Source organism: Canis aureus, chromosome 25, assembly GCF_053574225.1.
Source record: "Canis aureus isolate CA01 chromosome 25, VMU_Caureus_v.1.0, whole genome shotgun sequence".
NCBI classification, from domain to species: domain Eukaryota; kingdom Metazoa; phylum Chordata; class Mammalia; order Carnivora; family Canidae; genus Canis; species Canis aureus.
In genome coordinates this window covers 36,092,912-36,120,007 of record NC_135635.1, presented here as the reverse complement: position 1 = coordinate 36,120,007, position 27,096 = coordinate 36,092,912, and the positions used below count along the sequence as shown (strand labels likewise).

Sequence of the window (27,096 nt, the reverse complement as noted above, 5' to 3'; positions counted from 1 at the left end):
AGAAGGAGGAGGAGGAGGAGGAGGAGGAGGAGGAGGGGGAGAAGAAGAAGGCAATATAAATAGTAAGTATGTGGGTAAATTTAAGAATCTGTGTGTATTTTCTTCTCTATTTCTTTAAAAGATAAGATTATTTAAAACCATCATACCACTGTATTGTTGGTCTATACCATATATGGATACAACCTTGTGCTGGTAATTGGGCACATTGGAAGGGGATTTATGCCTTATTTTTTTTTTTTTAGCATTTGTTGATTTTTGTGGTGCAAAGTCACCTTGAATGGTTTATTTCAAGTCACTAACATGAAATCATGAACACAGTGTTGAAAAAAATTTGTATAATTGGTGCTCAGAAACCAGTGTTAACTGGCTTTAGCACATTTTTGGAAGTGCAGGTTTCCCTTACTATCTGAATCTGAAATATTGCTATGAAACAGTTTTTAAGCTAATATGGTACAAATTGAATAAGTTAATACTATTAATTTATATGGTAATTTTTTGAGCATTCCCAGACTGCCAGCTAGGCCAGAGTTGAACCTTTGACTCCACCATCCCAGACTATTAGACCCTGCCTCTGGTCGCAAGCAACACTGAACCTCATAATCCCAGAATCTGTGTCACCGGTGCATTTCCTTTACTAGCCTGAGTCACAGGGATTACCCTCTGAGACCCAAGTACAGTGTCCATGGGATATTGGCATATGCCTCCACTCTAGACATCAGTGCAATAGTGACAAGTGAAGCTGTGCCACTGGACATAGCATCGTGGTGGTTTCACTTGCACTTGATCCTAGGACTATAGCTCCAATGCTGCTTTAAGGGCTTTGAGTGTCAGCATGCCAGAAGGGTCACCAAGAAGGCCTGTCTCAGCCTGTTGTTTGTGGTGCGGACTCTTTAAGGGCAGGGACTGAGTTTTCTATAGCTCCCTCAGCCTCACCTAGAGATGAGACTATTCATTTCTTTTTTAACGTTCCAGGTCTTAGATCCCATTGATTATAAGAACTCACAAAATAAACTCTGGTTTTCAAGCCAATATTATGGGATTCTTTTTCCCTGAATGAGCTCTCCAGGCTTGTGGTGCTTTGTGTGAGGATTTCTTTCTCTTCTTTCTATACACCCATGGCAGCCCTTCTTCCCATGAACAGTTCTACAGGTCTGCTTAGCTCCTGACTGAATCTCTAGATTCCTATCTTCTTGGAGGTTGCCTATTCCCTATAATCAGCAGTAGATAGTCTTTTATACAAGTCTTTGGTCATTTTCTAGGTCATTAACAGTGATGTGGGTGTTACCTGGTTGTATCCATGAGATGAGGTAAGTTTCTTACTTGGCTCTTCCCCAGAAGTTGAGATAATATTTTAAAGAGATCAGGGGAGAAAAAAATAGCTGTCAACCAAGAATGCCTTACTCAGCAAAGCTACCATTCAGAAATAAAGTAGAGAGAAAGATTTTTACACCATCTCAGGGGATGGTGAATCAAAGTTTCAACTCTGGCCTTGGATGGCAATCACAGGATTGCAGCATCAACTTCGTTGGTATCTGTTAAAGCTGTGCAGCATAAGGAATTTATAAGCACTAGATGTACCCTCCAGAAATGCTAAAGGGAATTCTTTAAGCCAAAACAAACAATAAAACCCACACAAATTAATAAAATAAAAATATATGAAAAGTGTAAAATCACTGGTACAAACAAAAGAAAAAAAGATCCCTGACAATGGTTTAGGCAATGCTGTCTAGGATAAGTCACCAAAAGCACAGACATCAAAAAAGCAAAATAAAAATATGAGACTACATTAAATAAGGAGATTCTGCACAGCAAAGGAAAGTCAAAAATTGAAAAGACAGCATAGAATGAGAGAATATAATTGCAAACCATATATCTGATAAAGGACTAATTTCCAAAATATATAAAGAACTCATACAACACTATAATAAAAAAGAAAATAATCCAATTTTAAAAATGGGCAAAGGACCTGAGTAGACATTTTTCTGGGGACATACAAATGGGCAATAGGTACATGAAAAGGTGTTCAACCACACAGTTCATCAGGGAAATGCAAATCAATGAGTATAAAGCAATGATATGATCACCTCACATCTAGTAGAATGGGTTTTATCAAAAAGAGAAAAGATAACAAATATTGGTAGAATGTGAAGAAAAGGAAGACTTTTGGTGGGAAAATAAATTGTTGTGGACACAATGGAAAATAATATGGTAATTTCCAAAGAAAATTAAAAACAGAACTATCATATAATTCAGTAATCTCATTCTTTGTTATATATTAAAAAGAACTGAAATCAGTATCTGAAAGAAATATCTGCACAGCCATGCTCATTACATTACTTACAACAGCCAAGAAATGCAAGCAAACACATGTCTGCCAACAGATAAAGGGTTAAGAAGGTGTGAGATATATATATATATATATATATATATATATATATATATATATATATATATATATATATCACAAATCATGAATGTTACTCAGCCATCCGCCGAAATGAAATCTTGCTATTCGTGACAGATGGATGGACCTTGGAAGCATTGTACTAAGTGACATACATTAGACAGAGATACACAAATACTGTGTGATCTTACTTGTATGTAGAATCTAAAAAACTTGAACTTGTAAAAATACAGTCAGATGTTGTTTACCTGGGCCTAAGAGGTGGGGAAACTGGGGAGATGTTGTTTAAGTGTACAAAGTTACAACCGGAAGATAAATAAGTTCTGTAGACCTGATGTACAAGATAGTGATTGTAGTCAGCATTAGCATATTAGAAACTTCAAAGTTGCAAAGAGACTAAATCTTAACTGTCTCCAACACAAAAAAGAAATGATAAACATGTGACATGACAAAGGTGTTAGCTAATATTATGACGGTAATCATATTGCAATATATGCAATGCTATATGTAAGTCATATCTCAATAAAAGCAAACAGAAGATACATTTGTTCTACGTACAGGAATGACAAGAATATAATTTAAAATTAGAGCTATGATATCAACAAAGGAATTAAAATGGAACACTAAAATAATATGTGTTTAATACAAAAGATATCAGTTAAGATGGAAGAAGAAAATAAGACATATACATAGAATATACAGCAAAATGACAGACTTAAATTCAAGTATACAAATAATTGCATTAATGTGAATGAAATAAATACTATAATCAGAAGAAATTATAGAAATAGAAAAAGAAATTAGAATTATGAATAGAGTAGAAATAGAATAGAATAGATAGAAATAGAATAGAAATACGAATAGAATAGAAATAGAAATTATCATTCTGAATAAAAATATAAGATCCATCTATATGCTATATACAATAGACACACTTTAGATTTAAAGGCACAGATAGGTGAAATTAAAATAAGATACCCTGAAAACAGTAATCATAAGTGAGCAGAAATGGCTATTCTAATATCAGATAAAGTAGCTATTAAAACAAGAAATATTATCAGGATTTTAAAAATTCAAAATAGTAAAGCTATCAGGATAAAGGGAAGAGAAAACTATTATAAAAATATATTGGGTTGCCTGGGTGGCTCAGTGGTTGAGCATCCGCCTTTGACCCAGGGCATGATCCTGGAGTCCTGGGATCAAGTCCCATATCGGGCTAACTGCATGGAGCCTGCTTCTCTCTCTCTGTGACTCTCATGAATAAATAAATAAAATCTTTTCTTAAAAAAGTTATATTATTTACCTAACAACAGAACCCTCAAAAGCATGAAGTAGAAACTGACAGATTTAGGAGGATAAATAAACAATTCAATGAGTATAGTTGGAGATTTAAAAACTCTTCCCTCAATAAGTGATAGAACACTAGCCGCAAAATAAGAAGGACTATGAAAGAGTGTAAAAACGCTAGAATCCAGCTTGATGTAACTGACAAATGTAGAAAGTATCCCTCTAGTTCATGAATGATATAAAAATTTAAATAAGTGACAGGTCCCTGGGTGGTAAAGTTGGTTAAGCATTGGACTCTTGGTTTCTGCTAAGGTTGTGATCTCAGGGCTTGAGATCCAGCCCCCCATTGGGCCTATGCTCAGTGCAGTCTGCTTAAGACTTGTTCTCTCCCTCTGCCCCACTTCTGTCTAAAATAAATAAATAAATAAATATTTAAAAACATTAAATAAGTGAAATAATTCAAAGAACATTCTCTAAAGAAAAAAGTAAATTAGAAATCAACAACAGAAAGAAATATGGAAAATTTTCAGTTCGGAAAGTGATATACTTCTGAAAATTTACAATTCAAAGATGAAACTTTTGAAAATACCTGTACTGGATGATATAAATTACCTTGTACTGGAATGATATTAATGATTATTAATGATTATTATATCAGATATTAAACTGAGAATATATCAAAAAATTTAGGCTGGAACTAAAATAGTGTTTAGAGATAATTTCATAGCTTTATCACTTATATTCAACATGAAGAATGTTATGAAATGAATGATCTGAGGACCTCACCTCTCAGGAAGCTAGAAGAAGAATTTAATGAAGTTATAGAAGGAAAAAGTGATAAACATATATTTAGATGAAAGCTGGTGCTGAAATATGTATAGTTAAATATAATTCATGGTAGCCTCAAATAGGACAATACTCAAATATCCAATGGTATCATCATCGGAATGAATTTTACATTGTAGTACAATCAGATAATGGAACAAGGAGCTATGGACAATTTCATGCAACTATATGGATGATTCACACAAGTTTAGCTTTACCTGAGAAAGCCAAAAATAAGGTATACATACTATAATATTCCATGTAATTGAAGTGCTTTTTATCAGAAAAGAACATGAAAGGGACATTTTGCAATTCATTTCCTCATTCTGTGCAATGGTGATATTGAACATTCACTCACCTGTTGGCATGTTAACATGTGCTTTCATCTGTATGCATGTTATACTTCAGTAAAATTACCATAACATAATATTTTGAAAATATGCAAATACCTTTAAAAATAGACATAAAAGAGAAAAAAATCCTAAAAAATTTCAACTTGTAAAAACCAAAACAAAAAGAAATAAAAATACCAGATATATCTTATAATTTCTGACAGGATTATATATGCAAGTCAAAAAACTTTCCACATGGTTATGGAGCATTTAGATGTTTTTGTATAAAGAAATCTATAATTTCAATTTTTTAAAATAGAAAGTTTTTGTGGGGTAGGAAAAAAATATGTAGTTATGAAGGGATTTTTTTAAAAAGGAAACTACATGTCCGTGGCAATTATAGATAGATTTTAACAATAAATAAAAAACAATAGACCATGACGTACATAGATGTACTGAAGCAATACCATGCTAAATGTACATTTGAAATCCCATAAAATTAATCCATCACATTAGCAGAGTAAGGAAGATAAAATGATATGACTTCTTGGGGGGTAGGAACTAAGGTGATGGTATAGTAAAATGACCCTAGGGTTGCATCATCATTTGAAGACAACTAGATGACTAGCAAAAGATCTGAATATCCAAGAAATTGTCCTGAAGACTGATAGAACAAACTGCACAACTAGAGGGAGTGTAGAGAACACATCGAGAAAGATATCAAGTGTAGAAATGTGGTTTGGGGGAGAAACAGGTCACAGGTGCTGCAGAGAGGTGGGAGTCCTGGTCATGGAGAAACGTGATAGAGAGAGGAATGCACAGGGGAGTGAACAAGGAGAATACTTCCCCAAAGCTATTGACTGAGAAAACAAGAGAGGTTGATTTTCATGAGTTTTTGCCATCAGTGCAGCTCGAAGACTGTTATTTTAACAGTCAGTAGGCTCTGCTTGAATAGAGACCTAAGCGTAGTGCCCTACTCTTGGAGAAAAGGCAGGCAAGCAACCCTGGGACAGATGGCATGATCTGAGTATCTCCTAAGGTGCACAAGGAGAATCCATTTTCATTTCTACTAGCATATCTGTGAGAGGTGTCATGGTACATCTGGAGACAAAAGAGATGGCAGGATCCACTTCCCTCCTCTGTCCCTCAGCATAGGCACAGAGACACCTACTGAGGGCAACTAATGTGGACACTGGCTGTTTAGCCTGCTTTGCTCCAAATCCCATGTCCCTGTGCTCAGGCATGACTGCCATGATGGGTCAAACCTGCATCAGTTCCGGCATGCCAAGAACATCCCCCAGAAGACCAGCCAGGTCCCTGCTACACCAGGCCCCCCAAAATTGGAGTTTTAAAGGTCAGCAGGCTTGGCTGAGGTAAAGTCCAAAGTGCATGTGGTACTCCAGGCAGGCAAACAACCTGGAGACAGACAATGTGAAAACAGCAATTGGAAAAATGCCTGAGATGCGCAAGAAGGAATTGTTCACTGTTGTGGAAGGGCTTCCATGAGAGCAAGCATAGACTCCCCTCTCTGGAGATGAAGAAGCTAGCTGGCACCATTTCCCTCCCCTCCCCCTCAGCATAAACCAACCTCAGTAAATAGCAAGCTACAACCTAAGGTGCATGCACCAAGTCTCATCTCACTGTGCCTGCTGGTACTCCTTCTCTTGGGCAAGTGTGCCTAAGGACCAGGAGCCGTGGGCTCTTTCCCCAGAAGATCAACACAAATCCCCACATGCACCATGTCAATTGATCATAGGGTTCTGCCATCCTTCAGTTCCAGTGGAAATAGCATCAGGTCTCATTTAACAAGCAGATGAAACCACACCTAGTTAATGCTTGCTGCCCTGGCCAAAGCCCAAACACTGCCCACTGCAGGCAAGAAGAAACTCTGTAGATGTCTGACCTGAGGGATAGAGCAGCCAAAACACAGCAGCAGAGCACAAGCAGTACACACCACAGACACGTCCTGAAGTGCCAGGCTCTGGACATTATATGGCTTCTTCTTCAAAAGCCATTACTTTCAGGAGGAGGAAACAACAGGATTTTATAAGACAGAGAAAAATAGAGACCAAGGCAAAATGCCAAGACAGAGAAATTCAACCAAAAAGAAAGAAGAAATGATCACAGCCAGATATCTAATCTACAAAGATACAAGTAACCTTCTTGACACAGAATTTAAAGCAACAATCATATAGATACTCACTGGGCTTCAAAAAAGCATGGAAGACCTCAGGGAGACACCTGCCACAGAGAAATGAGAGCTAAAAAAAATCAGTCAGAAATTAAAAATGCAATAACTAAGATATGAAAATCAACTAGATGTAATAACTTCAAGGACAGAAGAAGCAGAGAAATGTATAAGTGATATAGAAGATAGAATTATGGAAAGTAATGAAGCTGAACAAAAGAGAGAAAAAAGAATAGTGGATCATGAAAGTAAACTTGGAGAAAATGTGACTCCATCAAATATTAAAACATTCATATCACAGGACTCCCACAAGAAGAGAAAAAACTGGGAGAAGGCATGTTTGAGGAAGTAATAACGGACTACTTTCCTAATCTAGGGAAGGAAACAGACATTCAAAGCCAAAAAGCACAGAAAACTCCCAATGAAAGCAACAAAAACAACCAAGACTTATTGTAGTTAAATTTACAAAATATAATGATAAAAAATCTGAAAGCAGAAAGACAAAAGAAGACCCGAATTTACAATGGAAGAGAAATAACGTTAGCAGCTCTCTCCACAAAAATCTTGGTAAACCAGAACCAATTGTCATGATATATTCAACTTGCTGAATAGGAAAAATCTGCAGCCAAGAATACTGTATCCAGAAAAGCTATCATTCCAAATAGGAAAGATCAAGCATTTCGCAGGCAAACGAAGACTAAAGAAGTTCATGACCATTAAACAGACCTGCATGAAATATTAAAGGGGTTCTTTTGAGTAGTAAAAAAAGACCAAAAGTGACAGAAACTAGAAAGGAACAGAGAAATCCCCAGAAACAACAACGAAACAAGCAACGAAATGGCACTACATACATACCTATCAATAATTACGCTGAATGTAAATGAACTACATGCTCCAATCTAAACAACTAGAGATATATATATATATCTGCATAAGAGGATTTAGACAGATGATGAGAAACTTGACAGAACCAGGCACTCCAGATCCAGGGAATGACATGGCAGCGAATGCATTGGAATTTCTCTTTACCTCACAAATTCCAGACGGAGCAAATGACAGACACTAACAGGTACAGACAAAAGCCTCAAAAATATTTTTTTCTCTCTAATCAAAACAATGGCAAAAAAAAGCAATGCTAGGAAGACAAAGCTATTTTAGACACTGTCCATTATTCCATTGAAAACCATTGACTATGCAGCAAAATTATACAATAATCTAGAAAAATATTGGAATAATGTAATAAATTGAAATATGCATATATCTATGACCATGTAATTTCATTCTCATGCTTAGAAGAAATTGTATTATAATTATATATAATTGCAATTATGATGTTATATTTCTAGATCATTATTCTATTATGATAAATATAATATTTATATGCCTAAATATACATATACTATGTAGTTATGCATCATATATAAATAAATATTTATATAAATATATCATTATGAATATAATATGTGAAAAAAGACATGGAAAAGGCTTTTCATAAAATAATTATTTGTAATACCCACATACTAAAAAGGAACTACATTTCTGAGAATAGATTTAAAATATCATAATCATATCATATAGGAGTAAAAATTCACAAACTATAGACAAATGTCATAATATAGATGGATTACAGATATCATATGAAAGTGAAAGGAGACACACATAAAAATGTTTACTGAATGATTCCATTCATATAAAGTCTGAAAGTAAGTGAAGATATTTCATAATATTGAAGTTGACAGGGCTGATCGAGGCTCTAAACTTTTATTTCACGATTCAATTTGTAATTACATGGTTCCATTTTGTGATCAATTTGCACAATCATACGTTTAGTTTCTTTGTTGTATGGTAAAATTAATTAGTAAACTTTATTTCAGGCAAAAGAGCATTTATAGAAGGATGGTATTCTATGAAAAGCAATACTGAAAATTATCAAATGTACATTAAAGGAATAAAAATATAAATAAAATATAGAGTCAAGCTATGGAATATTAACAGACTTTAAAATAAGCTACATATACATTTAAAAATATTGATCAGCTCTAGAAAGATGTTAATTGATAAGCTTTAATAAAATCTGGGAACATTGAAATCTTACCAGTTCTTCTTCATCATCTATGTAGAGCAGGTTAGAGTTGTTAGAAGCACAGGATGCCAAACTCTCATTCCATGATTTTCTTTCAGTGCTAATGTAATAGCAATGGTTGGAATACGTAAACCACTCTTTTGGACAATGACCACAGTGATAAGCTAAAGAGAGATTATGAGATATTATACAAAAGATATTTGAATATTAACAAATTCAAATTAATTTACATACTTGCATAGGTATATCCATAGGTATACACATCTATGAACACTCACAGGATGATATAAATAAAATATGCTCACACATGTTCACAGAGAATAGTTACCTTGTCATTCCCTAATTTATGTGCCTATATAAAGTAAACATACAAAAATATCAATCTAAGATTGTCCAAAGAACACTGAATAAAACGACTTCCTTAGAATAGTAAAATGGTTTTTTATCATGTTTTAGCAGGAGGAAATTTGAGGCAAATAGAAACAACAATAATATCAGAATTTTGAAAATCATTTTATACCTTTCTGAATGTTTGTTTTCAGGGATGAATTGTTCTGCTCCAGTATTTCAGTAACTGAAAAAACTAAAGAAATCATCATAAAAACTTAAACTGAAATAAATATATTATGATTTCAGTTTCTTAACTTAGAACTTGGAATATTATTTAGAATTACAAAATTCTGTAATAAAATTTATTTCACCAAGCAATATTAACAAAGAAATGAAGATTTGGGAGAAAATATTTCAAAAGCCTATTAAAAACCAAACCTCTCCATTTCTTACAGTATTGGGTTTAACCAGTCTTAAGAATTAGTTTGTATTTATTTCTCAATGTGTCTCCTAGAACACCTCTTTGAGTAATGAAACTGAATATATGTGTAATACTCTCTACAACTATTCTGTTATTTATACTTTTGACAAATTCAGAATAATCATTCCACTTTTATAGCATACATGCATTAGAACGAAAGATCTATTCCATAACAGTATGAGATACTTTGAGGCAGGGACAATCATTAAAATGAAATTTCCCAGGTAGTCATTCAAACACTTACAGGAAATAAGAACTATTGTTATCACAGTGGACATCAAGACAAAGCAGATGATTCCCAGCATCCTAGCAAGGATCTTCCCTGGAAATAGTAGTAAATATTAGGAACAGAAATGAAAACACTGACAAAGGATGGATGGAAATAATCATTTAGGAAATTTACATACAAAAGAACCAGCGATGCACACGGAGTCCACATATAGAAACTTGGACCCCAAACTGTATCTACCATTGAAATCTTTTCTCTGAATATACTATCTCATGTTCAGAAAGGTAATATTCCATGAGTTATCAAAGACTATGAATTACAACAGTGCTTGAGTAAAATTAGTCTATTAGTCTACAATACTATTTACCAACTCCAAGCTCTGATCCTTACAAATGAAAAATATAGGACATCATTTCCTACTCATTCTCTCTACCAATGTGCCCCAGAGCACATTCTAGAACAGTTACACTGTGTGTGATTTAAATGTTTTACCTTTGCAGTGGTAGTTCTTTCGTTCCCCTGGATGATCCTGAGAAGCATTTTGAAGATTTAATTCTGTATAGGTTATTTCTTGCTCAGTTACTGAAATGGAATTTTTAGTGCCCTTAGCTTTCATTTGTTGTCTCTTTGAGTTATTCACTCGATTAAGTTCTGCATAGGTACATCCTTGGTTATTCATCTCTGTAGCTGTGTAGTGGCAAGCACAGCGCCAAGCGGAACTGAACTGAAGGACTTGATGAAGACTGTATGTAATGACAAAACTGCCAGGACGGTCACACTGGGTGGAGCGTGAGGTGGGTGATAGCACTCATTTGCAGTTGATAATGTAAAATCTGGTACTAATTCCCTTAGAGCTTTAAATCCAGTCATGCTTAAACATTGAGGAGTCTGATTGGGAAATAGTTTTAGTACATAAAAGAACTTCCTGTAATAAATTACTTTTATTTGATGACATTTCTGTATTGGAAGGTGATGTGTTCTTATCAATGATCTTTTATTTTGAATAATTGTAGAGTTCTGAGAAATTAAATTTTAAAAGAAAAATTATATATGTTCAAATGTCATGCGATACACTAAACTTATCCCAAACCTTAACAATATTGAAACAAAATAACAAAAACCATGTTTTGAAAACTACTCACTTAACACCAGCAATTGGTATTAATGGCAAAATATGAAACCATAAAATGATAAATAAAAATGTAGAACATTTATGGAAGAACACTGTTGTTACAAACTTTCAGAAAGATCCTATGACTGTCCTAGGTTGTGAGCATAGCTTTGGTTGTGTAAGCAATTTTATCAAATCAACTAAATGTAAATTAATAATTCCACCAATGAGTTTTGAAGTCAGTGAGATCTAGAATTACTTCTGGCTCTCAAAGTTACAAAATGTGATCTTTAAAAAGTTACTTTATGTCTAGCAATTTAGTTTACTAATTTAAAATTGGAGTAAAAAGGTATAATTTATAATGCATACAAATCACTTAATATTCAATCCGGCTTTCATAAACTCAACTATATATTAGTTATTTTGATTTTTAACACAATAGCCACATTATAATTACTAATTCATTTTCATTAGATGATGCAACATCTAACGAATTAGACAGTAGTACCTTTCAGTATGGAATTTTTTGCCAAGTTTTACTCAATTTATTTAAAAAGTCTTTTGACTATTCATAGTTAAATCTAAAGTAGCATTTTACAGAAGGAACTTCCTGCTTTTTATAAAAAACCAAACTAGTTTCATTTACCTAAGTAAGTGCATGAGGAATAATGTTTTACCTCACTCTTTGATGAATTCATTTTAAGAGATCATTTTTAAAGCCTGAGCTAAATATCAAATCTTATGTGTAATTATATCTAGACTGATGACAAATCCAAAATTAACTGTTTCTTATCATGATGCTTATGCGATTTCACTTGACTTTATATTGATTTATAGACCCAGCTATGTGTGTTTGTATACACTTGATTACTTCACCATAGGTAATATTTTAAATACTTTAAAAATTTTTCTAAGATATTTCATATTTATTCTTATTTTTCACCCTGAATTGTTGGAATAAAAATACCAACGTTCTTTGTGATTTGATTGTATATTAATTATACCTCGAGTACATCCCATCTAGCATTTGAAATCTCCCACTAAAAGTTGGCTATTAGAGAGACAGGGCAGTAGAGCTACATACCTTCTGTTGGCCAGAAAGTCATGCATCTTCCAGTAGGAGACCTTGTTACTCTTGTAAACAGGTAATATCTGTGGTCTTCACAGACTGCCGACCCTGTGAGAGCTCAGAGTGAGGTAATAGTGGAAAAAGTTGATTTCTTATCAATGTGTCGCTTAAAATTTGAACAGGAAATTCTTACACTTGGGCTACTTTGAAGACACTTTATCTCATCACACACCTCCAGAATGTAGCAGCTTTCAGCTTGTATTGTGTCATTTAATTGGCATGTGTCTCTGAGAAATTTTTATATTCCAGATGATATTGGGGTCAGAGACTTGACCACCCAGGCTGTTCACTTACTTTCATCCGTATCACAAACACTGAGAATCTAGACCTTGTGAGAAATGTCTTTTGATGTTTAAGTTTTAATTTGAGATAAGATTGCTAAATTATCATCACATGCTTCTTTCTTGTGCCCTTGCTATGTCACTTCTATTATACTAAAAATACTCTAAAATCATCATCCCAGTAACAGGGATGTACTGGTATTTGACACTAATTCCGAAGACTTCCATTTTCAACTTTATTGTCACTGTCACAATGACATCAATTTCCAAACTTCTCTATTCTTCTGCCTTAGTTTTTAATACACCTGATTCAATTATATTATCTTTAAATAAATTATTTAGATTTCTGCTGAATAGAATACATTTCTGGGAAGGATATCAAAAAATATTGAACAATAACACCATGGCAGAGATTTAAATATTAAGTAATTACTCAAATATTCATTGATTCATCCTCCCATGATAACTAGTTGTATAGGAATAGAAATATTTCTTCTAAATGACAAAAGCCTAACTACATAAGGAAAGATGAAGGCAAATTTTTAAAATGTTATTTTATTTAAATTCAGTTAATTAACATTTAGTGTATCATTAGTTTCAGAAGTAGAGTTCAGTTATAAAGATGAAGGTATTTTTAGATTTTTAGAAAAATTGAGGAGGCAGAAAAAGTACTTTTAAAATGCAATTATTTATTTATTTTTTTGCATCTATGTTTCTATTGATCTGTATGTTTCCCTTTTTCTTTGCAACACTGGGTGACAATTTTATTTTTAATGATGCATAATTCACATACAATATTATATTAGTTCCAGTGTCCAACATAGTGATTCAAACCTTATATACATTATGAAATATTCACCACTGTAGAGCTTGCTACCGTTTGTCACCATGCAAAGTTATAACAATATTGTTGACTATGTTTCCGATGCTATAATTAATATCACTTATTTATTTTTAAGTGTTCATTTAAATTCTTGTTAGTAAACATACAATATAATATTAATTTCAGGTGTAAAGTATAGTGATTCAACACTTCCATACAACACTACTGCAAGAAGTCCACTCTTAATTCGATCATGCATTTAACCCAGCACCACACCATCAGTTTGTTCTCCACAGTTAAGACTGTTTCTTGCTTAGCCTCCCTCTATCTTTTTTACCCTTTGCTCCTTTATTTTGTTTCTTAAATTCCACATATGAGGGAAATCATATGGTATTTGTCTTTCTCTAGCTGAATTATTTTGCTTAGAATCATAATACTCTTTAGCTCCATCCATAGTATTGCAAGTGGCAAGATTTTCTTTACTGCCTGAGTAATATTCATGTATATCATATGAATATATATACTATGAATATATATTTTATGAATATATGTTACATATATATAAAATCTCATATATTTTTTACCCATTCATCAGTCAATCAATCAGTGGACATGGGCTGCTCCATTTTTTGGCTATCTTAGAAAATGCTGCTATACTTGGTCATGGTGAATAATTTTTTTAATGTACTGTTGGATCCTATTGGCCAGTATCTTGTTGAGAAGTTTTGCATCCATGTTCATCAGGGATATTGGTCTGTAATTCTCCTTTTTGGTGGGGTCTTTGTCTGGTTTTGGAATTAAGGTGATGCTGGCCTCATAGAACAAATTTGGAAGTACTCCATCTCTTTCTATCTTTCCAAACAGCTTTAGGAGAATAGGTATGGTTTCTTCTTTAAACGTTTGATAAAATTCCCCAGGGAAGCCATCTGGCCCTGGACTCTTGTGTCTTGGGAGGTTTTTGATGACTGCTTCAATTTCCTCCCTAGTTATTGGCCTGTTCAGGTTTTCTATTTCTTCCTGTTCCAGTTTTGGTAGTTTGTGGCTTTCCAGGAATGCGTCCATTTCTTCTAGATTGCCTAATTTATTGGCGTATAGCTGTTCATAATATGTTTTTAAAATCGTTTGTATTTCCTTGGTGTTGGTAGTGATCTCTCCTTTCTCATTCATGATTTTATTAATTTGAGTCTTCTCTCTCTTCTTTTTAATAAGGCTGGCTAATGGTTTATCTATCTTATTAATTCTTTCAAAGAACCAATTCCTGGTTCTGTTGATCTGTTCCACAGTTCTTCTGGTCTCGATTTCGTTGAGTTCTGCTCGAATCTTTATTAACTCCCTTCTTCTCTTGGGTGTAGGATTTATCCCTGGGACACAAGGCTGGTTCAACACCCATAAAACAATCAATGTGATTCATCATATCAGCAAGAGAAAAACCAAGAACCATATGATCCTCTCTTTGGATGCAGAGAAAGCATTTGACAAAATATAGCATCCATTCCTGATCAAAACTCTTCAGAGTGTAGGGATAGAGGGAACATTCCTCGACATCTTAAAAGCCATCTATGAAAAGCCCACAGCAAATATCATTCTCAATGGGGAAGCACTGGGAGCCTTTCCCCTAAGATCAGGAACAAGACAGGGATGTCCACTCTCACCAATGCTGTTCAACATAGTACTGGAAGTCCTAGCCTCAGCAATCAGACAACAAAAAGACATTAAAGGCATTCAAATTGGCAAAGAAGAAGTCAAACTCTCCCTCTTCGCCGATGACATGATACTCTACTTAGAAAACCCAAAAGTCTCCACCCCAAGATTGCTAGAACTCATACAGCAATTCGGTAGCGTGGCAGGATACAAAATCAATGCCCAGAAGTCAGTGGCATTTCTATACACTAACAATGAGACTGAAGAAAGAGAAATTAAGGAGTCAATCCCATTTACAATTGCACCCAAAAGCATAAGATACCTAGGAATAAACCTAACCAAAGAGGTAAAGGATCTATACCCTCAAAACTATAGAACACTTCTGAAAGAAATTGAGGAAGACACAAAGAGATGGAAAAATATTCCATGCTCATGGATTGGCAGAATTAATATTGTGAAAATGTCAATGTTACCCAGGGCAATTTACACGTTTATTGCAATCCCTATCAAAATACCATGGACTTTCTTCAGAGAGTTAGAACAAATTATTTTAAGATTTGTGTGGAATCAGAAAAGACCCCGAATAGCCAGGGGAATTTTTAAAAAAGAAAACCATATCTGGGGGCATCACAATGCCAGATTTCAGGTTGTACTACAAAGCTGTGGTCATCAAGACAGTGTGGTACTGCACAAAAACAGACACATAGATCAGTGGAACAGAATAGAGAATCCAGAAGTGGACCCTGAACTTTATGGTCAACTAATATTCGATAAAGGAGGAAAGACTATCCATTGGAAGAAAGACAGTCTCTTCAATAAATGGTGCTGGGAAAATTGGACATCCACATGCAGAAGAATGAAACTAGACCACTCTCTTTCACCATACACAAAGATAAACTCAAAATGGATGAAAGATCTAAATGTGAGACAAGATTCCATCAAAATCCTAGAGAAGAACACAGGCAACACCCTTTTTGAACTCGGCCATAGTAACTTCTTGCAAGATACATCCACGAAGGCGAAAGAAACAAAAGCAAAAATGAACTATTGGGACTTCATCAAGATAAGAAGCTTTTGCACAGCAAAGGATACAGTCAACAAAACTCAAAGACAACCTACAGAATGGGAGAAGATATTTGCAAATGACATATCAGATAAAGGGCTAGTGTCCAAGATCTATAAAGAACTTCTTAAACTCAACACCAAAGAAACAAACAATCCAATCATGAAATGGGCAAAAGACATGAACAGAAATCTCACAGAGGAAGACATAGACATGGCCAACATGCACATGAGAAAATGCTCTGCATCACTTGCCATCAGGGAAATACAAATCAAAACCACAATGAGATACCACCTCACACCAGTGAGAATGGGGAAAATTAACAAGGCAGGAAACAACAAATGTTGGAGAGGATGCGGAGAAAAGGGAACCCTCATACACTGTTGGTGGGAATGTGAACTGGTGCAGCCACTCTGGAAAACTGTGTGGAGGTTCCTCAAAGAGTTAAAAATATACCTGCCCTACGACCCAGCAATTGCATTGTTGGGGATTTACCCCAAAGATACAAATGCAATGAAACGCCGGGTCACCTGCACCCCGATGTTTCTAGCAGCAATGGCCACGATAGCCAAACTGTGGAAGGAGCCTCGGTGTCCAACGAAAGATGAATGGATAAAGATGTGGTTTATGTATACAATGGAATATCACTCAGCTATTAGAAATGACAAATACCCACCATTTGCTTCAACGTGGATGGAACTGGAGGGTATTATGCTGAGTGAAGTAAGCCAGTCGGAGAAGGACAAACATTATATGTTCTCATTCATTTGGGGAATATAAATAATAGTGAAAGGGAATATAAGGGAAGGGAGAAGAAATGTGTGGGAAATATCAGAAAGGGAGACAGAACGTAAAGACTGCTAACTCTGGGAAACGAACTAGGGGTGGTAGAAGGGGAGGAGGGCGGGGGGTGGGAGTGAATGGGTGACGGGCACTGGGGGTTATTCTGTATGTTAGTAAATTGAACACCAATAAAAAATAAATTAAAAAAAAAAGGAAACCAAAGCTGGAGGCGTCACAATTCTGGATTTCAAGTTGTACTACTGAAGTAGTAAGGCTGTACTCATCAAGACAGTGTGGTACTGACACAAAAACAGGCACATAGATCAATGGAACAGAATAGAGAACCCAGAAATGGGCCCTCAACTCTATGGTCAACTCGTCTTTGACAAATGAGGAAACAATATCCAATGGAAAAAAGACAAATGGTGTTGGGAATTGGACAGCCACATGCATAAGAATGAAACTGGACCATTCTCTTACACTACACACAAAAATAAACTCAAAATGACTGAACGACCTAAATGTGGGACAGGAATCCATCAAAATCCTGCAGGAGAAAATAGGCAGAAACCTCTTTGACCTCCGCCACAGCAACTTCTTGCTAGACACCTCTCCAGAGGCATTTAGAATGAGTGATCCCTGGCGACTGGGTCATACACACCTGAACTGGCCTGTGAGTCAGAAATATCACAATATCCTTTCACAGGGGAGAGCCACTTGAGGACATCAGCAGAGAAAGCCAAAGAATAAAATCCAGCAGTTACATATAAATTGTGAACAAAATCATAAGTAATGTAAGAAAAAAAATGTTTAAAAAACTTTGTAAGAAAATCAGCAAATATCATGAGGGATCATGTAATGCTGAGGCCACTTCCCCTAAAATAGGGAAGACAGAAACAGAAATGTTTGCTATTATCCTTGATACTCTAATAGTTTTGATAGTATTAGCTAATAAAATCAGGCAAGAAAATAAGTTTTACACAGGATAAAAGAAAAAAAAAGCGAGCTTCCCCCACAAGTGATATGATTCTGCACTTGGAAATCTCATGGCATTATGCAAACTCCTATGAATCAGAATCAGAATAGGAATCTAGGAAGTTGGCTGGGTACAGGAAACCATGCAGAAGTTGACAGTTTCCTCAATAGAAGGAAACAAAACTTAAAACCAAGAAACACAGGGACACCTGGGTGGCTCAGCAGTTGAGCATTTGCCTTTGGCACAGGGCTAATCCTGGGATCTGGGATCAAGTCCCACATCCAGCTCCTTGCAGGAAGCCTGCTTCTCCCTCTGCCTATGTCTCTGCCTCTTTCTCTGTCTCTCATGAATACACAAGATCTTAAAAAAAAAAATGGGAAACACACATATCAGCTCTATGCTGAGCCCCAAGGATACTTTTTTTTCTTTCAGGTACAGGAGCTTGGAATGGAGGGTGTTGGGGCTGTGGGGCTCTGTGTTCCTCCAGGACAGGCTTAGTATTAGGGTTATGGGACCGGACACCCTGGACAGGCTTGGAGCCCCAGAAGCCCTCCCCTCACCGACCCGGAGTGGGAACCAACCAGGTGGGCTGGTGCCAGATTCCTGCTTGGTGAAGCAGAATGAGCTCGTGGATGGGGATGCGACAGGGAGGATAACTGGACGCTGCCACACCTCGTCTTGCTGGCTGTAGGGCTGAGGCAGGGGTCAGGAGGGAGAAGAGGCCCAGCGCCCCCTCCCCACCTCCCCCAGTGCCCTGAAGTGGGCAGACTGCAGGGAGCAGCCTCCCCAAGGGCAAGTTCAGGAAACAGGCTGGCGCCCCAATCCTAGACAGACCCCTGTGGTGGGGAGAGGAGCAGCCTCAGGCTGACCTTCCCGAGGCCCCTCCCCACCCAGGGCTGCTGAGCAGGAGCCCTGATGTGGGCGTCAGGGCACTTGTCATGGGCACTTGTGACCATCCCTGGCTTCAGACGCAAGGGAAGGAAGGAGGTTCCCGCAGAACACACTCACGTGGCAGCTAACTGCCCCCTGCTAGGATGGCAGTTGGTGGCAGTTAGGGGTCTGTGCTCCTGACCTGGCTCCTCCTCCCCAGTTCGGCCCACAGAAAATGAAGGGGCAGGTCAAGCTCTTCCCCTAGTGCGTAAAGCAGATCAGCCTGGATGTGACCCCGACCTTCCGCAGCCACATCGTATTCTGGGACCGCTATGCTGGAGGTGAGGCTGCTGGGCAAGCAGGGTCCTCGGGCGGGGGGGGGGGGGGCAGGGGAGCCCCGTCGGGCCCAGGGGAGGCACAGGGGACCTCAGAGTGGGGAGTGCAGGGTCTCTGAGGAGAGCAGGGAAAGGCAGCAGCAAAAAATTACTGCCACATGGTAGAAGTGCTCTGGACTACCACGTGCCCAGGCTGGGGTCTGAGGCCATGGTGGGGGGAGGCGCTCCTGGCATCGCTTTGTGAGCCGAACCGCAAAGGGTTACGTAGATCTGGCCACGTGAAGAGCAGAGGGGCGTGGGCCGTGGGTAGGGGACACTACTGGGAGACGGGGGCCAGGCAACACAGACGAGGCTGGACAAGGATACACATGGACCAAATGAGGGTCAGAAGGGTCAGAATAAGTAACACTCACTCTTGGTGTTTTTATATATATATCTGATTTTTTTTCCATTTTGTTTTGGACAATTTCCATCATTGGTAAAGAGAAATAGTATGATGAACGCCCCAATGCCGTCACCAGGTCCAGCCCAGGGTTCTGTGCTCATCCCATGCTTCCCCAGCCTCAAGGGTGTCACAGCAAACCAGGGACCTCGGGTCTACTTTATCTGTGGACATCTCCACGTGAGCTATAGAAAAAGGGGATCCCCTTGGTATTCGTGCCCAGGACACCATCACCACCCGGCAAGGATTTAGTGCATCCCTTAGTCTACAGCGAGTGTTGGTGCCTCCCTGGGCATGGAGGTTCTCTGGATGGTCTGTTCTCATCAGAAGCCCAGGTTTTGGGTTGTGCCTCTGTGCGCGGATGGAGACCCTAATGGGGGAGGGGGCGTGGCTGAGCGGGAGGAATGGGAATGCAGTGGGCGCTCAGACAAGCTGGGGTGCAGGTGGATGCAGATCTGTCTGTATGGAGACCGTGGTGGCCAGCAGGGTGCTTCAAAGCCTGGGACTCTGGAGGGAGTGACCAAGAGGGCCACCCAGGCCAAGGCTGGTGCTGAGAAGCCGCCAGGCAGGCGTAGACTGGGGCTTCCCAAGTCCTGCAGACCACCTGTCAGCGCCTGATATACACCTCCAGTTGTATCTGAAAGCACGGGGATCCCTCAGAAGTGAAGGTCATGGCAGTTTGGCCCAGGATGTCCAAGGGTATTTTGGAGGAGCAAGTGAGTGACAGTGGTGATGGGTTGTCTCTCAGGGCAAGAGGAAGGAACACTCTAGGGTGTCAGCTATAGTAGCTGAGGACATTGCTGGAGTGTTCACCAAGTGGGAGAACCAAACAAAACCACCCTGAGGTAGGGTTGTCTTACTTTAGGGAATTTAGGGATGCCCATGAGACACCCAGGGATTTAGCTATAGGCTGAATGGAGAGGGATGGCAACCTGGTGACTATGTACTACCATGGGGAGGGGGCCGAGCGCCGACCCCTGGGCACACCTGGCATCACTGTCAACCAGGGAAGGGAAAGCTCATCCTGGGGCCAGGACCAGCGGCTGGGGGCCCAAGGGAGGCTGGCACAGGGGGTTAAGTTGCCATGAAGCTAGTGTGGCTCAATATCCCTCACCTGCTCAGGCTTCTCCAGGCACCAGGACAGACCCTAGCAATGGGTTCCATTGTCACAAATTGTAAAATTTGTCAAATGAAGGCATGTGTGCAGTTTGGGGACAAAGGGGCTAATTGGGTGAACCACTTCATCTTCCTTCCTTCCTTCCTTCCTTCCCTCCATCTTCCTTCCTTCCGTCTTCCTTCCTTCCACACTGAGAAGGACTGTGTGACATATGACCTCCCTGGTACTGACCAGTAAGAGACTCCATTTCTGGGAGAGTTTCAGAACTGGTTAGATGAGGTCTTGAGCCCCAGTGTGGTGACATGACTTAGCATAAATGACTCCATTTGGGGCCTATGGTTTTCTTTCAAACAGGTTGGAGGCAGCAAAATTCCAGCCATGGACTCACACTGTTTCCTGTGTTTCAGTTTAGTGTCAACTAAGATCCAGGCTGTTTGGGGTTCATGTTGTACACACAGGTTATCTGCCGTGATGTGCTCAAGAATTCATTGACATTACTATCCATCTAAACAGCAGGATTCTGCTGTTTAAACCTTGACAGGCTTTGTGTTTACTGCTGGCTCCCCCCACAGAGTCCGTGGGTCTGTGCGGGAACCTCCGAGGGGCCACAGAGCACCACTGCATCTCCAGCCCACAGTGTGAGGGTCGCGCTTACATGCAGAGCCTCTGCCTCAGACCACTATCTGCTGGGGGATTGTCTTTCCTATTGTCTCATGTTTTTCTCCTGTAATGCTGAAGCTCATTTTCCTGGGCCCCTTTCATTTTATTGATTCCTGCCATTCCCTGAAATCTCTGACTCCTTCAATAGGCTCACAGTGTCCTCTTTCATTCATGTTCAGCTTATCGTACCCCAAACTCACGTGCCACTAAGAACGCACCATGGACAGCACCGGGCTGTCTTGCGATGCCTGTCTGCACTGGAGCCCCTGTATGTGAGTTGTCTGATTTCTTTTTAAGCAGTAGTGTTTTTACAGTCAGAAAACAACCTATGGATGTTTTTTGCCAAACAATTTGCTGCCTGTCACTAAGAATGCCCCTGCTCCCCTCTAAGGGCTCTCATTTCCTATTTCTAGGAAGTAAGAAGCTTCCCACTGACGTGGATGCATTCTGTGTGTATTTTTCCCTATTGTTTAGTTTCAGGAGTACAACAACCGATTAGACCAATCTGTACATTACTCGGTGCTCCCCATGAGAAGTGCCGCCATCTGTTCCCTGATGAGGTTCTGACATTTTCACTAACTGTATTCCCTATTCTGTTCTTTTCATCCTCGTGACTTACTTAATACCTGGAAGTCTGCGGCTCTGAATCCCCGTCCCCTGTCTGCCGTGCCCCCCACAGCCTCTGCTCTGCCACCACCTCGTTTGTTCTCTGTATTGAAGAGTCTGTTTGATTTTTCCTTGGTTCCTTTGTTTTGTTTTTTCAGATCCCACATATGAGTGAAAGCATACAGTATCTGTCTTTTTCTATCTACCTGACTTCTTTCACTTGACGTATAACCTCGGTCCTTCCAGGCTGTCACCATTGACAGGCTGTCAGGCACTCCCCCTGGACAGATAGGTCCTGTGCTCTCATGCTATACCATTTTCAGAGGGTCCTGGGCTCCCTCAGGATTCAGGGGAGTGAGGAGCCATTCTGCTCCCTCTTTTCACCTATGTCCTTGGCTCTGAGGTATCCCTGCTGTGGGGGCCCCCTCTGTTTCAGGCACACCAAGCAGGGTCTCCAGTGGAACCTCAGGAAGATGCTGACCTCTCGCTGTGCAGGGTCACTGACCATCATGGTTTTCTGCAGTGAGTCATCTAGACACCCCTTCATCACATCTCAGGGGGGTGGTCTCCACTTACAGGAATGCCTCTCTGGAGGCAGGACCCATCTCACCAGGTCAGGCCCTCATCCCCTGGAGCCCGCTGAGGGCCAGAGTCTGTGCTAGCCTAGGGCTGCGAGACCCAGGAGGCAAACCCGGAAGTGGGCAGGAATAGAGCTGGGCCTTGGGCCGGGCACCTCTACACTCAGAGGTGTGGCCTCAAGGCCTGCTTTGGGGAGGGCCATATGTGTGCCTTCTGTACTCAGAGGGTGGATCCAGTCAGTTCAGCAGGCTCCAGAGGGTGAGGGGCTCTGGGACATGACATCCTTTCTGTAGGAGGACAGTCTGGTCTGGAGCAAGATGGGACTGATGCTCCCCACTGACACCCTCAAGGCAAGGGCCTCCATAGCTCCAAAGGCTTCTGTGGGACTGCAGGAAGTTCAGCTATAAGACAAGGTCAGGGAGGGAGGGTGCAGAGCAGAGGGAAGGGACAACCAGCATGGACAGGAGGAGGGAAGAAGGGGAAGAGTCTGCCCTGGGGAGGGCACATGGGACGGTGGATAGAACAGTGGGAGGAAGGGAAGGGGGCTGCTGGGCTGATGCAACCACAAGAACCTCACAGAGGCTGGAGACTTGATAGAGGCCAACTGGGCTGCTCCCAGGACCCTTGGTCACTGCTCACCACCCAGGGACAAGTGTCCATTTGGATGGGCCAGGGGTGTGTCATGCTCAGGAATTCTGACAAGACAAGGGGTAACAGAGATGTCCTGACATAAAACAAGGGTGAAGTCAGGACACAGCAGGGATGATGGCAGGTTGCAGGGAGAGGCAGGCTGGACACTAGACACTGAGGCCCTGTGAAGGTGTGGGGACATCAGCTGGACGATCACAGGGTGCAACCAGTCTATACTGACAGCTCTCAGGCTGGCTCACTCTAGGACAGTGACAGGTCACCTCCTGGGGATGGCTGTGGGGGCGCCTCCTACCCCACTTGCCAGCAACAAACTTTCTCAGACTCCCACACAGAATGCTGCCCCTGGATGACCCACAGGCACCTGGAAGCCCCTGCCCTCCCTGGGGTCAGCCCTCTTCTCCCGAGTGTCCTGGGCTAAGACTTGTGGGCCAGGGGGTCAGGGACCCAGTCCTCAGGGCTCTGCTTCTCTTGCCTTCCAGGGAAAAGGAGCTGCCTGGCCCCAGCCCCCATGAGGCAAAGGTAATAGTCTGATCTGCTACAGGGCTGGATGTGGTCGCTGGACATGGGGCTAGGTTTCTCCAGACCCAGTGCCCAAAGCTGTCCCAAGGGGGATTTCACCAAACCCCCCTGTCCCAGGGCTACATGTGCTGCCAGGAACACACCTCGAGACGGGGAGCCAGGGCCAGTGTGAGAAGCGCTGTGAGTTTGTTCACATTAAGGGCCCAAAGGGTGGCTGGACACTACATGGAGCATCAATCTGAAATAGCTGGCAGCTTATCTACTGCCTCTACTTCTCATTTTGCAGCAAAAAATGCCAGGAGACCTGGAGAGCAGACAAGCAGGTGAAGATGCTGTGCAAATGGGACACATACCAGCACAGCAAGAAGGTGGGGCTCTGGGTGCCCAGGGAGGGAGGACACTCTGTCCCATTGGGGGAATAGGGAGGGCAGCCCATAGCTGCCCAACACACCCTCCCTTCACCCCTTGCCTGGGGAGTCTGATGCCAGAGCCAAAGCCACCCCCCAGGCCCAAGGGGCACCAGAGGTAGCATCAGGTAAGAGCCACAATCCCCTCGTCCTTGTGGGAGACAAGGCCCAGTACTAGGTAGACCAGCCTCTCCAGTAACACGATGGAGCAGAAGGCCAGAAATTTCTAGATGCCTCATGCTCCATCGGCTCTCTGATACCACCCTGGGCCTGTCTCACCAGCACTGCCTTCTTTCCTATAGATGCATGGAAGCATCTACAAAGGGGTCCCTCTGCAGGTGCGAGGTCAGGTTAAGTCCTGCCTGCTGGACACTGAGAAGGTAAAGTCAGAGAACAAAGGGAAGGAAATATGAGGTAGGGCCCTTCCACATGTGGGAGAGGCATGACCCTCAGATGAGGCCTTTTCAGGAGCTTAGGGGGAACCCATGGAAGGGGGGTGAAGTCAGGTGCCTCAGAGACCTGGAGGGCCCCAGACCTCTCCTGGTGCCTCTCAGCCCTGACAGCCCCACCCATCTCCCTGCCACACTCCACCTTGGGGGGCTGTAGGACTCAGGTGGGTGTCAGGAACAGAGAACCTAAGAGTTCTCCTCTCCCAGTGCCCTGAGGTGGACCATTGCCCTGAGGACAGATTCCAGGGAGCAGCCTCCCCAAGGGCAAGCTCAGGGAACAGGCTGGTGCCCCAGTTCTAGACAGACCCCTGTGGTGGGGAGAGGCGCTCCTGGCATTGCTTTGTGAGCCGAACCGCAAAGGGTTATGTAGATCTGGCCACGTGAAGAGCAGAGGGTGGGGGCCGTGGGTAGGGGACACTAATGGGAGACGGGGGCCAGGCAACACAGACGAGGCTGGACAAGGATACACATGAACCAAATGAGGGTCAGAAGGGTCAGAATAAGTAACACTCACTCTTGGTGTTTTTATATATATATCTGATATTTTTTCCATTTTATTTTGGACAACTTCCATCATTGGTAAAGAGAAATAGTATGATGAACGCCCCAATGCCGTCACCAGGTCCAGCCCAGGGTTCTGTGCTCATCCCATGCTTCCCCAGCCTCAAGGGTGTCACAGCAAACCAGGGACCTCGGGTCTACCTTATCTGTGGACATCTCCATATGCATTTTAGAGAATAGCGATTCCACGGAGGGGCACCTACACTCCAATGTTTATACCAACAATGTCCACTATAGCCAAACCGTGAAAAGATCCCAGATGTCCATTGATAAATGAAAGGATAAAGAAGATATGATATATATATATACATATATATATGAAAGAAATCTTGCCATTTGCAACAACATGGATGGAACTAAAGGTATTATGCTTATGCTAAGGGATATAAGTCAATCAGAGAAGTCAGTTACCATATAAGTCTACTCATATGTGGCATTTAAGAAACAAAACAGATGAGCAGAGGGGAAGGGAGGTAAAAATAAAACAAGACAGAATCAGAGAGGGATTTAAACCATAAGAGACTCTTAACTATAAGGACCAAGCTGAGGGTTGCTCAGGGCAGGGGTTGGGGGATGGGATAACTGGGTGATGAGCATTGAAGAGAGCATGTGATGACATGAGCACTGGGTGTTATATATGATGAATCACCGAATTCTACTTCTGAAACTATAATGTACTGTATGTTCATTAATTGAATTTAAATTTTAAAAAGGTAAAAATGGGTATCCCCTTGGTATGCATGCCCATGACATGATCACCACCCTGCAAGGATTTAGTGCACACGCTTAGTTTGCAGCCAGTAATGGCACCTCCTGGAGGCTCTCTAGACAATCTTTTATCATCAGAAACTCAGGTTTCATGTTGAGTCCCCAGGTGCCAGTGGAGACCTTGATGATGCTGGGACAGAGTGGAAGGGAAAGGAATGCAGTGTGTGTCCAGACAGGTTGGGGTGCAGGTGGACGGACGCAGGGGATGGAACTCTGTGCGGGGTCTGTCACTAGCACATTACCAGCCCACACCTGTCAGAAAGGCTGACAGGCGGCACCTGGTGTTGGCATGCCCGTGGGGCAGCAGGACCTGGGTCATGCAGCCATGCTGGAAGGCAATCTGGTGGCTTCTTACAAAGCTGAATGGAGCCTCGTGATAGGCCCCAGTGGTGCTCATAGATATTGACCCAAATGATTTGAAAACATTTATCTGTATAAAACCTGCATGGATGTTTCCTGCTTTATTCACAATGGCTCAAATCTGGAGACAATCAAGATGCTCTTAGATGAACAAACACTGGTAATCCATAAAACAGATACAATTCAGGAATGAGCTATCCATGCGCTCGATGCCATGGGTGTGATGTGCTTGGTGAAGGAAGCCAGACTCGTGTATGGTTGCATTCACAGGACATCTGGAACATCTGGACATCTGGGACAAGCCAGATCATGAAGAGGAGAAGCATCAGGGGCTACCACAAGCGGGTGCAGAGGGGAATGCCTAGCTACAAAGGGGAGGCTCAGGGTGGAGCAGCTGCTCTGGGGCTGGATGGGTAAAAATCCAGGAGCTGCACATCCCACAGTGTGAGCTTTAATGGAGACAAATAGAAAAAAAAAATAAAAATAAACATCCATCACACTGAGTATCTGCATCTTATTGTGTGTAGACCTGATCCCAAAAAAACAAAACAAAACAAAACAAAACATTGTACAGTGAGGTGCCCTGAACATTGCAGGGCCTGTGTGGCTGGTTTCTTGGCCTCACTGGCCTCATGATGTCTGGGTTGGCCAGACAAGAGCAAAATCACCTTCCTGTCCCCTTTCCTAGGCAGCAAACCCTGTTCCATGTTCTCTCGGTCTATTCCATGTACAACACTGTGAGTATCCCTGTCACCAGGCAGGTTACCCCTTGGGTATCATTGTCTTGAGCATTTATGACCAAACAT

General features: G+C 41.0%; 2 protein-coding genes across 13 annotated transcripts in view; one reads left to right on the top strand and one right to left on the bottom strand.

Annotated features, from left to right (window-relative positions):
- Positions 1-17,723, bottom strand: part of LOC144297509 (NKG2-A/NKG2-B type II integral membrane protein-like) — a 56,777-nt gene extending 39,054 nt beyond the window's left edge. Inside the window, exons 1-6 of the mRNA XM_077871789.1 lie at positions 17,652-17,723; positions 12,355-12,447; positions 10,652-10,741; positions 10,175-10,252; positions 9,640-9,702; positions 9,132-9,283 (exon numbers count right to left, since the gene is read on the bottom strand). Of these exons, the coding sequence (XP_077727915.1) occupies positions 9,132-9,283; positions 9,640-9,702; positions 10,175-10,252; positions 10,652-10,741; positions 12,355-12,376 (405 nt within the window). The 5' untranslated portion in view covers positions 12,377-12,447; positions 17,652-17,723. The remainder of the gene's footprint in view (positions 1-9,131; positions 9,284-9,639; positions 9,703-10,174; positions 10,253-10,651; positions 10,742-12,354; positions 12,448-17,651) is intronic.
- A 1,014-nt stretch (positions 17,724-18,737) lies between these two features.
- On the top strand, positions 18,738-26,793 carry LOC144297233 (TBC1 domain family member 3D-like). 12 transcript variants are annotated; one of them, XR_013364313.1, is made up of 8 exons: positions 19,257-19,563; positions 21,570-21,658; positions 22,433-22,518; positions 23,706-23,745; positions 24,032-24,113; positions 24,455-24,532; positions 25,400-25,524; positions 26,561-26,793. XR_013364313.1 is itself a non-coding variant. In XM_077871075.1 (7 exons), the coding sequence occupies exons 1-7, from the start codon at positions 19,169-19,171 to the stop codon at positions 26,705-26,707; spliced, it is 531 nt and encodes a 176-aa protein (XP_077727201.1). In that variant the 5' UTR covers positions 18,759-19,168; the 3' UTR covers positions 26,708-26,793. The 12 variants fall into 12 exon arrangements, 11 of the variants coding, with proteins under 11 accessions (XP_077727202.1, XP_077727201.1, XP_077727203.1 ...); XM_077871075.1 differs by lacking the exons at positions 19,257-19,563; positions 25,400-25,524 and adding an exon at positions 18,759-19,177; XM_077871077.1 differs by lacking the exons at positions 19,257-19,563; positions 25,400-25,524 and adding an exon at positions 18,771-19,177 and having other exon boundaries at positions 21,570-21,662.
- The last annotated feature ends 303 nt before the right edge of the window (positions 26,794-27,096 follow it).

Bases quoted from the DNA above. Each gene is read 5' to 3' on its own strand.
- LOC144297233 (XM_077871067.1), top strand. From the start codon at position 19,330: ATGGTAGAAGTGCTCTGGACTACCACGTGCCCAGGCTGGGGTCTGAGG. The intron at 19,564-21,569 runs GTCAGAATAAGT...ATTCATGTTCAG, and splicing joins ACCAAATGAGGGTCAGAAGG to CTTATCGTACCCCAAACTCA. The intron at 24,533-26,560 runs GTAAAGTCAGAG...TTGCATTCACAG, and splicing joins GCCTGCTGGACACTGAGAAG to GACATCTGGAACATCTGGAC.